General features: G+C 36.0%; 1 protein-coding gene across 1 annotated transcript in view; it reads left to right on the top strand.

The window, feature by feature from the left end:
• Nucleotides 1–13,959, top strand: part of RGS9 (regulator of G protein signaling 9) — a 98,632-nt gene that overhangs the window by 56,575 nt on the left and 28,098 nt on the right. Inside the window, exons 10-11 of the mRNA XM_072645491.1 lie at nt 5,493–5,522; nt 6,361–6,422. Coding sequence (XP_072501592.1) covers nt 5,493–5,522; nt 6,361–6,422 — 92 coding nt within the window. The remainder of the gene's footprint in view (nt 1–5,492; nt 5,523–6,360; nt 6,423–13,959) is intronic.

The following is a 13,959-nucleotide window of genomic DNA, read 5'->3' as shown; positions in this document are numbered from 1 at the left end:
CTGGGTGAGGAGGAAATCATTTGAAGAAAGTACATTATACTTCTATTTTGTCTCTCTAATGGGTCAACATTTAGATCTAAAAAATATGGCTCCTCTTTTGGATAGTGGATAGATCCAAATTCTTACCTGGGTATGATGAATCACACCTTGTTAGGAGGATCCAATATCTTATAAACCCAGACATAAATCCACTGTAAATATTTCCATTCTTTTCAACTACTAAATATTTATCAAGTGCCTACTATGTCTCAGGTAAGTGGCTCAGTGGATAGATTACTGGTCCTGGAGTCAGGAGATTCTGAGTTATTTCTAGCCTCAGACACCAAACTAAGTATATGACCCCGGGCAAGTCATTTAACCCTGTTTGCCTTAGTTGCTCCTCTGTGAAATGAACTGGTGAAAGAATGTCAAACTACTCTAGTATCTTTGCCAAGAAAACTCCAGATGGGGTCACAGAGCGTTGGACGTATCTGAAATAACTCAACAAGACCAACATGTGCCAGGTGCTGTGTTAACTGCTGAAACTGGTACATAATAATGAAATCGCAAATGTATAAAGATGACAGGCCGTAGTGTAGGTCAGCCTTAGTACATTGTTTTCAAAAAATTGTTGACTACAAAAAATGTTATCTGGCTTAGTAATCTATGTTGACTCTTCCCTTATCCAATCAATCATTCAATAAAAATTTATTAAGGCATCTACCTTATGCCAGGCACTGTGCTAAGTGCTGGGGATTCACAAAGAGGCAAAAAAGACAGTCCCTGACCTGGAGTCCTTTGCCCTCACAATCTAATCGAGATATAGGTTATATGCAGGATAAATAGGAAATAAATAACAGAGACTGTATTAGAATTAAGAGACTTGAGAAAGGCTTCCTATTGGAGATGGGATTTTAGTTGGGATTTAAAGGAAGCTAGGGGAGGCAGGAAACAGAGATGAGGAGGAACAGCATTGTAGGCATGGGGGACAGTCAGAGAAAATTCCTGGAGCCTAGAGATGGAGTGTCTTATTTGTGAAATAGCAAGGTCAGTGTTGTTGGATTGAAAAGTACATGACAGGAGAAAGGTATAAGAAGACTGGAAAGGTTGGGTGGGGTATGTTATGAAGGGCTTTAAGTGCCAAGTAAGGTATTTTGTATTTGATCCTGTGGGCAACAGGGAGCCACTGGAATTTTTTGAGCAGGTGGGTGACTTGATGAGGTTTGGGATAGGCAGACCCACCAGCAGGTTATTTCAATAGTCTAGGTGTAAGGTGATAAGGGCCTGCACTAGAATGGCAGCAGCATCAGAAGGGAGAAGGGGACATAACTGAGAGTTGTTGCAGTGGTGAAATGGGTAGGGCTTGGATATGGGAGATTATAAATAATAATAATAATAAACTCCTAGGTTGTAACCTGAGGGATTGGGATGATGGTGTTGCCCTCTACAATAATAAGGAAGGTATTGAATTTAGGGGAAAAAATAATGGGTTCCATTTTGGACACATTGAGTTCAAGATGTCTACTAGACATCCAGTTCAAGATGTCTGAAGGGCAGTTGGAGATGTGAGATTGGAAGTCAGTAGAGAGGATAGGGCAGGATATGTAGATTTGAGAATTATTAGTGTAGAGATGGTAATTAAATACATGGGAACTGATGAGATCACCAAGTGAAGTAGTATAGAAAAGAAAGAGACAGAACCCAAGACAGAGGGTCTCTAGAGGGTTCTCTCTAGGGAACCTCTGGTTAGAGGGAGTTATATAGATGAAAATTCAGCAAAGGAGACAGAGGAATGGTCAAATATGTAGGAGAACCAAGAGAATATGGTGCCCCAAAAGCCTAGAGAGGAGAGAAGAGACTGAGCAACAGTATAAGAGTCTACAGAGAGGTTAAGGAGAATGAGAACTGAGGAAAAAGCCATTGGATTTGACAGCTAAGAGATCACTGGTAACTTTGGAAAGAGTAATTTTGGTAAAATGATAAGGTGAGAAGCTAGATTATAAGGGGTTAAGAAGAGAGTGAGAGGAGAAAAAGTGTAGGTACCTATTGTAAGTGGCCTTTGTGAGAAGATCAGCCACAAAGGGTAAAAGAGCTATAGGATGAGAGTGGAGATGAAAAGACTGAGTGAAGGTTTTTTTTTTTCAGGATAGGAGTGGCATGACCATATTTGTATGAGCCAGTAAACAGGGAGAAACTGAAAATAAGTAATAGAGTGGGTATGACAGAGGGGGAAATTTATTGGAGACAGGAAGGAATGGGATCATTTGAACATACAACTCCTGTAAGTTAGCCTTGGTAAGGAGTAAGTCTGCCTCTTCATGTGGAACAGGTGTGAAATAATAGGTAGTGACTGAAGGCATATAAGTGATATGAGATGAGGAGGGGAGAAGAGGAAACTCATGGCAAATAGCCTGAATTCTTTTTCTTTAAAATAAGAGGCAAGGTTCTTATCTGGAAGAGTAGGAAGAGGAAAAGTTATGACAAGTTTGAGGAAGGATGAAAAGTTTTGGATGGAGAATGGGTCAATTGATAAGAGAAGTACAGTAGGATTGCCTAGTAGCAGCAAGGGTCCAGTTGAGGTTGTTTAACATAAATTTGTAGTGGGCCCAGTCAAAATAGTGATGTGATTTTCTCCACTTTCATTAAGCAAGTATATAGATGTATAGGTGAAGTATATAGTTGAATAAGTGAAGGTGGCAAATGGTGGATATAATCCAAGGTTGAGGTTTGACAGGTCATAATTTGTAAAATGTGGGGCTAGGGATTCAAGAGAGGAGGACAGTATAGAGTTGAATTGGTTCATCAAGGGGTCAAAAAGGGGAAAAAAGGGAGAGAGTGTCTAAGTGCATAGAAGATAGCTTGGGAGAGAACTGAGGGGTCAAGGGATTGTTCATAGTGTGGAAAAAGAGTAGGGTTTTGTAACGGAAGTCAGAGGGAGAGGTGAAAAATGAATAGATTATGGTCGGATAAGGGGATTTCAGAATTCTTGAATGTGAAGGTGGTACATTGGTGGATGATGGCAATATCGAGGTTATGACCCTATTTGTGTGCAGCTGAGGTGAGGTGGAGGAGTAGGTCAAGGGAAATGAATAGGTTGAGGAACTGAATAGTTAGGGTATTTCAGGGAGAGTCGATACGTATGTTGAAGACCCCTTGTTATGAGCGCAACAGCTGAGGAGGAGAGAAAAATTGTGAGTCAAGTATTGAGCTTATTAATATATAAAGGAGAATGAGGTATATACACAGTAGCTACCAGGATTTTGATTGGATGGTAGCTGTGAATAGCATGAACCCCAAAGGAGGAGAGTTTTACTGAGTGATGGAGATAGAGAGATGACAACGGGAAGGAAGAAGTTTTCTACCCTTGCCTCCTTGACCAGGAAGTCAGAGGAAGTGACTGAAGGTACAGTTAGTAGTAGAAAGGGTGGGCAAAGGGTCTCCTCCACTTTATACATGACCTCCCTCTTTACTTCCCTTTTCTGCTCCCCATCTTCCTTTGTTGTACATGCTTCATTCACAGAGAGGACCACTGAGATCAGGAGGGTGATGTCCTGACTTGTAAGTAAATGGATATGTGAGGCAACAAACACACAAAGAACTTTTTGTCCCATCTCTCTCCCACCTTCTTCTCCACCCTCCCCAAACCTTGTTAAAAACAAAAATGAAATTGAAAAGTGAGTCTGTTTCATGTTTCTTGCTAGAAATTGTTTTTTACTGTCTTGGTCGTATAAGGCAGTACTTATTTTCATGATTGGCAGAATGGGCTAAGAATTTTAAAACCCGCAGATAAAGTAATTCAGAGTAACTAGAATAAAGCTCTTCAGAGTTGTGATTTTATTACTAGTGAAGTACTCATTTGAGAGGTATGGTAGTATAGTAGAAAGAATACCAGATAGTCTTATGAAAATCTGAATTCAAATCTTACCAAGTCACTGAACTTTGGTCAACTCTCTAAGATTTATCTATTAAGTTACAAGAGATCCCACTCTAGTAAAATCATAGATCGTTGATGTAAAAACTAAATTAGTTCTAATAGTACAGATATTAGAGTTCCTGAATTTTAAGGATCATCCTAGAACTTGTGAGTCAAAGCACAAAACAATACTGAAGTCAAAAAATCAGGCCTGTAAAAATGAGACTGAAAGTAACTTTGTGTTTAATGGGAAAGAGCTTTGGATCACCCATTGAATCAGGAAGTAAGAAAAGGGTAGAGACTTCCTTTTTGAGCTAGAGGAGTTCTTTGTTGATTTTAATGGGAGACATAAGTTAGAAAGTCATCAAGACCTCTCTCTGAGAAGCCCTAATTTTGACCGAACTGAATTTGGAGTAACTTACTTCACAATTCTGATTCTTTATATCCACGGTTAATCTGGCTATTATAGGGCAAAAACTGCTTCTTGGGGATAGCGCCATCTTGTGGATGATATCTAATGAGACCTACACTAGTTTAAACATAGCCCCAAGATCGTGCTCACAGCAGATATATATTTTTGAGACTCTAAATTGTAAAGTTAATTTTGGGGGGAGATATTTCCATTTTCATTCTATAATATAGAATCAGTCATTACTGAGGAATAAATCTATTAATAAACTCATTCAGTATAGCTAGGTATGTAAAGGTGACTTGATAGAGCACACACGTATCTATTTTTGGGGAGGGCCCAGATTTAAGTTTTCGTTGGTATAGGAAACTTCCAACATACAAACTCTGTGTACTAATTCAGATGAGCAGATCCCTTGCAGTTTATAATCTTAGACAGTTGTCTAAGGCACCAAGAAATTCAGTGACTAGCCCATGGTCACACAGGGTCACACAGGTATGAATTGATTCCAGGGTTTTTTTATTCCAGGGCTGTCCCTCTGTCACACTTCACTGACCCTCACATATATTCAAGAGAGCATAAAATCAAACATATCTCTATATATGCATATACCTATGAACATTATATATAAAAACTATAAGTATATAGGCATACATATATACATGTCTACATTTATATGCTATATGTAGATAGATATACAGTCAGAAAAATACTGAAAACCCAACCTCAAAGTTCTTTTGACTAGATAGGTCAGTCTAAGCACAGGACTTAAGAGTCAGAAGACTTAAATATGAACTCAGTCACTTGCTAGCTGTATTGATTTTGTGAATTCCAGTCTGAACCTCAGTTTCCTCATCTGAAATGTGGGGTTAATAATACTGTCACCAAGGCTCAAAGCACTGTGTAAATATAAGCTATCATTATTGATTGTCTCAGTTTTATATTGTAGGTACATCTATGTATGTTGTGGTAGAATCAAACAACTCATACCTAACCATAAGATTCACGGATGGTGCTCTTAGAGCACTGGAACATGATATTGGTACATCAGATTTACCTCTGCTGTTCTCTGCTGTGGTTTGGTCAGGGTTGGAGATGTTCAATTATTCAAATAAGGAGGAGATAAGTTCATTTTTAAAAAGTAAAGTCATTTTGTTCATTGCTTAACGAGCTTTGTATTTTGTTTTACAGAAAATAACAATTGCCTTGGTCAGAAAAGAGGTAATTACTCTAATAAACTCCAGTAAGGTTAAATTTTGTGTTAATGCAACAAATTTGACAGACTTTGGAATGTCTATCATTTCTATCTGTTGAAAGACTTTGGCTTTTCTATGGTTTTGATTTGTATGATCTGAACTGAACAGTACTGCTAACTATGGATCTGGGATTGGGTTTTGTATTTTGTCCATCTTACCATAGCCCTTGTTCTTTACTCCCCCCTCCCATACCTCTCTCCATAGGGCCTTTCAGAGTCTTTCCAGGGTAGGAAATTATTAATGGCCATCCTTGGATCTGAAGTGCTTCTTACAGAGGCATACCATATGTTCTTTGTGCCAGGGTCAATGTTGGACAGGGAAGCAGCTTGTGCTGATGGGCATGGGGCAGAGAACGAAAAGAGGACAGAGACTGTTTAATATCAACTTTAGAACCAGGAAGTGATGAAAGTATTATCTATGTCAGGATTTGCTACTTCCTGTTTTTTTTTCAATCATTGGAGTTTGTCAACAGTATGTGAAGGAAGATGGCGCTCCAGAATCTATTTCCCATCTCTCTGTTTAGGAATTTCTAGAGCATTTTTCAATCAGTGTCTTGTCTCTTAAATAACAAATGAAAAGTTGGTAAAGACCACTTGTCTTGGAGTTAGCAATTAAAGAATTGGAAGTTGGGGGTCACCATGCTCCATGAACCATGGAAACATATCTTCTGGTGTTAATGAGGACACCTTGAACCTGAGATTTGGGAGGGAACTGCTAGTCCATTAGAGGTGATTCAGGAACAGATACTATCTGTTCAGATAGGTGTGAGGTTGGATATATTCTAATATTTTTGTCCCTTACAGATGATGTACTACCAACAAGCTTTACTGAGGTCTACAGTGAAATCATCAGTCTCTCTTGGAGGGTATGTTATTGACTTTGTAATCATGCAGATGAAGTTTTAAACAAGTGGAAATGTAAGTGTTTGGGCTGTGTATATGTAAAGATATGGCTGGCCCACGTGTGGTATGAATACATACTTGATCTGGAATCTATTCCACCCCTTCTCCAAGGGAAACTGTAATTTACAGCTATATGAGGAACATTAAGAGAGTCATGACTGACTGCAAGCTTCTATCTCCTGTCTCCGAAAGGGTTTTTAGGTTAAGATTATACCTGTCTACCACATCTCAGATATCTGTAGTCTAGGGGTATGATGCTAAATATTTCAGAATAAAAGTTACCTTTCATATAGCTCACTCTTGCCCTCTTAGCCCCTTTCCACCAAGTGATAGTTATAAAAAAGCCATCATGAATAGCTTAGAGCATTTCTTTAGCAATGTAAATGAGAAGCAGAAATTGAGTAAGTTCCACATATTAAAACAGACGAAAGCATATGTAAGAGAGTAAATTAACTCTTTAACTAGTAGTGAAATCAGATCTCAGCTCAATCAAAGATAGAGAATATGGTTTCATCAAGGGGAATCCACTCTTAGCATTCTCTGTGGTTGCAGGTGCTGAAAGTCAAGAGATGTGGTACGGAGCTAGATTCTATCCACCATCCAAAATTCTGTTTTTGCCTTTAACAACTGCCTCTTTTGAAGTCCTCCAACCACCTGAAGAAGTACTTTACTCATGTAGATATTAGAATCACAGTTACGAGCAATGTTCTCTTAGCTAATCAGGAGTTATGTCCCACTACATGTGTATAGTGCATCATGGTGACAGAGGTGCCTTTAAAGGCATTACTCAATCTGAGTCGGCAGAAGTGTTACATAAGGTTGGGATGGAAGATGGGAAAGTGGTTCTAGTTGGCCTATGCCTGATCAGGCAACTCTGAGATTGATCATCTTGAAACCATGGGTCAGAATCTTGGCAATTTAGTTAACAACTCTTATCCCAGAATAAATCCCAAGTGATCAGACTGCACTGGGCAATGTCACAGATGATATTTTAAGGAAAATCTAGAATGTATTTGGAGTCCAGCTTTATTTCCAGTTTTAATTTTAGGGTGGGTCATCAAGATGTGCTATTGGCTACTGTCATTAAACATTTACAGTTATCAGCAAAAGCTTCTGAATAATAATTGCAGACATTTCAAAATCACAAAACATTAGAGCTGAAAGAGAACTCTAGCTCAACCCGTAACTAAAAAGGACAATCCTCCACATGCACTTAGCAAGTGGTCCTCCAGCTCTTTATTAAGGACCTTCAATTTTGAATAACCCGCTGCCTCCTGTGGCAGTGCACAGAACTTTTAGGATTACAAGATTTTATGTGCATCATATTATTTGATCCTGACAATAGGCCTGTGAATAGATACCATTTTGCATATAGGAAATAGAAACTCAGAGAGATGAAGTGATTTGTCCGTGGTCCCACAGCTAGCAAGTGTCAGAAAGGGAAGATTTTACCATGGTATACTTATGTTGCTGTTATAGATTCAATTTACATTTAAACGATCACAGGGAAACTTTTGAATCTAAATCTCATCGCACTGATAGGTAAGTCTCTTTGATATGGCCAAAACCTTCCCAGTTATAACCTCCGTAGTATCTTTCACATTCTTCTAAGGGACACCATAATTCCTAAAGAGTAAGTAATTTAAAAAATAATTAAATATTCTCCTTGACAAATTTCTTCTTAACTCTGGAAGTTTTCTGGGCAGATATGAACAGATTTTATTTATTCCTGAGGAGCTAGCCATAAAGTGACTAATCAAGTACTCAGACCATGTTAGCATATTTTTTTTCAGGTCTAGATATATGATTTCATTGGGGTAGAGAACTCCCATCATAGAAGATCTCTCTACTCTTGAAGATCAACAACTTATCTATAACTTCTAGTCTTAAAGAGTTACCCAGGTCCTGAGAGGTTCAGAGTCACTTGACCAGCATCACAGAAAGATGGGGTCTTCCTGCTTCTAAGTCTCTTATCTACAACTCCATTCATCTTGCCAACATCACAGCATTATTAGGATGGAAAATGGTGGTGTCTTTTGGGGGTTTTTTGGCATCAAAGTGGGTAAAAATCCTTAGTTTGGGAAAATCTTAGTTAATAATGATAACTGTCTATAAGTAAGTCATAACTTTCCACCCTAGCCTCTCCCCACACTATTCAGTATCACTAAATAGAAGGCAAATAGACAAGAGAAAAGCTTGTAAATAATTTTTAGTCCCATTGTCTGATTTGAAAACAAATTAGGGATATAGTTTGTTTCCATTACATTCTGCTAGATTTCATTAGACCTTGGATAGTAGTTTAGTTCTTGTTTTCTCACTATTGTTTAAGTGGAAGGAATGTTCTACTTGGAGCCTGAAGACAAGGGTTTAAATCTTGGTTCAGTCATTTTCAAGGAATGTGACCTTGGGCAAATCACTTAAGTCTTTTGACTCCTAGTTTCTTTATATGTAAAATGAAAATGATAATATTTATATAACCTACCTCACAAAGGGAGGGTCAAATGAGATCATGTGGGTAAGATGCTACCTAAATATCAGATATTACTATCATTATTTAACTTAAAGATCAGGTTGAAAAATGAGATACAAACAGAAATAAAGCCAAAGGGGCTAATTCCTGCTGTTGCATACATACGTACACACATATATGTATATATACATATACATGTACACGCATTATACATACATATATATGAATACATACATACACACATATATGTATATATACATATACATGTACACGCATTATACATACATATATATGATTTACTTCTTTATTTTTCCCCATCACTATCAGGATTTAAATAAAATAATATTTCATCAAAAGAAAAGGACTTAACCAAAACTGTAATCATTATTGTAGTAGACATTAGGATATCTTTGTTAGTGTGACCACATGCCTTGTGATTTACTTCTAAGCCACATTCTGTTTATCAAAATTCTGACTTTGGTTGCACAGTAGCACTGATCTCCAGTAATAATAATGCTTTAGATTTATTTGAAGCTTTATAAATGGTTTCCTCACAATATCCTCATGAATTAGGTAGTATAAATATTATTACCCACTTTTTATAGAAAAGGAAAGCAAAGTGGCACAAGGTTAAGTAATGTATCTCCAGGTTATAGTTACTAAGTGTTGGAACTGAGATTTGAATCTGTCTTCTATGTCCTTTTTCCATCACACCACATTTAAAGTGCAGGTGACTTTCCCATGACTCATGGAATATGCAATGTGGTTTTAACCTCTCTGTAGGCAAAGTGCTCACCCTTTAGGTTAGAAGCACAACCATTTTTCCACGTTGCCTACCTGCCTAAAAATAAGTGGTGATTCAAAACCACAGGCCTCATCTGGAGGAAATTTGTTTTTGTACAAAATCTAGGGGTTGAAGTTTATACCTTAATTCAGCCACAGTGTTTACATGATTGGTGAAAGTGCATAGACCTAGGCGTTTTTCTGAAGAAATGAGAAAGTGTGATATCCAAGCCTTAGTTTACCTACTTCCATGACTGCCACCAATGCTAGTTAATTACCATAAATTGCTGTTACCTGTTAATATCTAATTGACATTTGACCTATTATTCACAGAGTTAGGTACAAGCTAATCGTAGTTCAGAACATTTGGAGGTTGAGCTAAGACTTCCAGTTAAGAGGGTTATGGGGAAAGTTAAAGAGAAACTTAGTTCTTCCTCATAAATTCCAGCACATATCTGAAAACAGCTTCAGGAAGACTAATGGAAAGGGAACCAAAAATCAATGTAAATAAACTCCTTCCTCCATGAAATGAAGCTGGCAGTAGGAGTGTTAAAAGAAAAAGAAACTTGAATGAAATAAATAAACTATTTCTAGTTTTTCTCTTTAAAAATGAGATGGACTAATAGCAAAAATTAAAAAGAATTCACAACAAATGAAGAAATTAAATTATTAGAAACCGTTTCTCCCAATTATATGCCAACTCAATGGATAACAAATAAAACTGATGAAAAGTTATAAATAAACATAGTTATAAAATGCCAAGATTAAGAGACTAAGAAATGAAGAATTTAAATAATTCAACCTCAAAAAGTTTTGGAAAAACTTTATAGGAATAACTATAGGATCAAATGGATTTATAAGTGAATGATATAAAAGACATCAAACAACAATCATCACATTACATAAACTGTTGGTTAAAAAAAGGAAATGAAGGGATCCTGCCAAACTTCTTCCACAAGATAAATATAGTCCTGGTATTTAAGCAGGAGGAGATAAAGCAGAGAAAGAAAAATATGGATTAATGTCTAATAAATATTGGTGCTAAAATGTTGAAAAAAATAACAGAAGGCATAGCAGCATATTCAAAAAGTTTAGATAGTATAATCAGGTTGTATTTATGCAAGGCATGGAGAGGTCTAGCATTAGGCAAACTATGATGTAATAGATCACATTAACAAGAAACACAAGAAATCGCTATTGTGTCAATAGATGCAGGAAAAAACATTGACAAAATACAATACTCCTCAATGTTTAAAAAAAACATTCGAAAGCACTGAAATACATGGACCATTCTTTATTTTGGTAAAGTAACTATGTGAAATCAAGAATTAGCATTGCACGTAATTGAGAAGTGCTAGAGGTCTTTCCAGTAAGATCAAGTATAAAGCAAAGATGTCTATTGTCACCACTATTATGGCAAGAAAAAGAGAGATTAAGCATAGGCAAAGAGCAAACAAAATTATCCTTTTTTTTTTGCAGATGACATGATAATTTACTTAGAGGACACAAATATTATTTAAATACAACTACAAAATATGCTTTTTGGTAGTAAAGTCAGAAATAAATAATTAGACAACTATTAATTGCACATGATAAGGCCATGCCAATATAATGTGGTATTCCAATATTACTTAAATTAATTTATAGATTCAAATTACCAAAGACTTACTCTACAGAACTAAAAAAAAAATAAAATTTACCCAGAAAAACAAAAAACCAGAAATTCAAATAAAAAAGATAGGAAGGAAGTGAATATATCTGTATCAGTTTTCAAATAGTATTAAAACTATTTGGTATTAATAGTAAGTACTAAGTTAAAAAATAGAAAAATTAGAAAAAAAAATAGAAAAGTCATCAGTGGTATGGATTAGGTACACAAAACTCAAAAGCACTTGAAAAGAGTAGCTCAGTGTTTGATAAACCTACAGACTCCAAATACAAAAGACTTATTATTGGACAAGAATTGCTGGGAAATCTGGAAAGTGCTTTGGCTAAAATTAAGTTTAGGTGGCCATCACATGCCATATACCACAATAATCTCCAAATGAGTACATACGTTCATATATATATATATATATTCTAGATATAAAGATCATATCACAAATCAGAAGAACAAAGAAGGATATATACAAAGAAGGATAGCTGTAGATAGGGGAAGAATTTTGATGAAACAAAGGATAGAAAGGATTGCAATGAATACAATGAAAAATTATATACTTTTTGTATAAAGAAAGCAACACAGTTAGAATTAGAGGAAATAGCTAATTGGGAAAGAATCTTTGTAGCAAATTTCTCTGATAAGATTCTAATATTTATAATATACAATCAATTCTCAACTTTCATGGGGGTAACATTCCTAGAAAATGGTACAAAAGTAAAAAACACTAATGTTAACCCACTGAACCTTTGAGAAATAGGTTAGGTTCCCATGACTAGCAAAAACTGTAATCTTTCACTAGAGATTGCTGAAAATACACTTTTCTGCATACAATTCTTCATAAGCAAATAACAGTTTTGATAATGTGCACTTTTCTTAACACAGTAACCATGAAATAACCCAAAAAATGCAGTACACAAAATAAAATTGGTAACATGCAAAACATTTTTTTGCTAGTAATTCCCTAGAATCCTGTGACTTTTTGTACTAACATCGCAATAAAAAATTAATTTCAGACAATATTCACTTCTCATAATACATAAAATCTACAGTACCACAAATACTTTCCTCTTTTTTGTGGATACGACAAATCTTTGATTTGTTAACACAAACTCATGACTGATAATGACTGCAGACATTGTGGCACAAAGTTTATCTAATACCTTCATTTTTCTACTAAGTCACATCACTGATTTTGAATGCTTGAACTTAGAGCACAAAGTACTTGTGCTTCACTTTGGGGGCATAATTGCAATACAAAATAATGAAACTATTGAAGAATGCTTGGGAGAGCCCTTTACAACAGTAGGGTGAACAAGACCAGTGAAATGCCTAGTAGGATACCAGCCATTCCACAAACTTGCATCCATTTTGTCTCTCATTTTTTCCCTCTACCATGAGGTTACTAATAAAAACACACAAATGCTTCAAGTCAGGAAGTTAAATTCACTAATGTTGAGGATTAATTATATAGGGAATTGATACAAGTATGTAAGACCAAAAGCCATTCCCCAGCAGACAAATGGCTAAAGGATATGAATAGGGAATCCCCAAAAGCAGGCAAGCCATCATTAATGATATGAAAAAAACCTCTAAATCATGAATAATAAGAGAACATTCTCCACAACAATCACAAGACTGGCAAACCTCACAAAAAAAAAAAAAGAAAATGACACTTTCTAGAGGAGTTGTAACAAGACAGACACACTAATGCTCTGTTGGTAGAGTAGTAAAGTGGTCCAACCATTCCAAAAAGCAATTTGGAAAACCTCCCAAATCACTAAACTACTCATACTTTTTGACCCAGTGATAGCCTTTACCAGTAGGCATATACTATTCATTCCCTCCCTTCCCTCTTTCCCCAGGTGATCAGAGAATGATAAAAAGGCCCATGTGTGCAAACATATTTACAATAATCCTTTTCATTGTAGTAAAGAACTGGAGAAAAGAAGTGGATGCCCATAGCTTAATACTTAATGCGTTATTGTGTTATAAGAAATGATGAAAAGCATGGATTCAGAGAAACTTGGAATGACTTTTATGAACTGGTGAAGAGTAAAATACATAGAACAGTATAATTACTTAATGACTACAACATTGTAAAGGAAAACATTTACAGAAGTCTTAATAACAGTGATCAATTAAATGACCAATTACAACTCCAGAACACTGATGATGAATCATACTCTCTATCCTTTGACAGAGAGATGAAGTACTAAATGTGCAGAATACATGTATTTTCTGACATGGCCAATATGTGGATTTTTTTTAATGGTACTCTCTTTGTTATATGGAAGGGCTTTTACTTTTTGTGGAGGAGATAGAGGGTTACAGTGCCATGTAAATTAGCCAAAACCATGTAAAATAATCAATTTTATTGACTTACATAATAAACCTTACAAATTTTATATCCTTAAGAAGTTGTCATTTTTGTAATATTTTGTTTTGCTGTAATCACTTGTTTTACATAATTTGGCATTAATTTCAGAATACTTATATGTTACAAGGAAGGGTTCCTGTTTGTAAGGGGAAGAGTTACAGCGGCATACAAATTAACTGGGACAAAGTAAAAGAAATGTATTGACATATA

Source organism: Notamacropus eugenii, chromosome 2, assembly GCF_028372415.1.
Source record: "Notamacropus eugenii isolate mMacEug1 chromosome 2, mMacEug1.pri_v2, whole genome shotgun sequence".
NCBI classification, from domain to species: domain Eukaryota; kingdom Metazoa; phylum Chordata; class Mammalia; order Diprotodontia; family Macropodidae; genus Notamacropus; species Notamacropus eugenii.
Note: the sequence above shows the minus strand (reverse complement) of the source record. Positions and strands in the feature narration are given on the sequence as shown.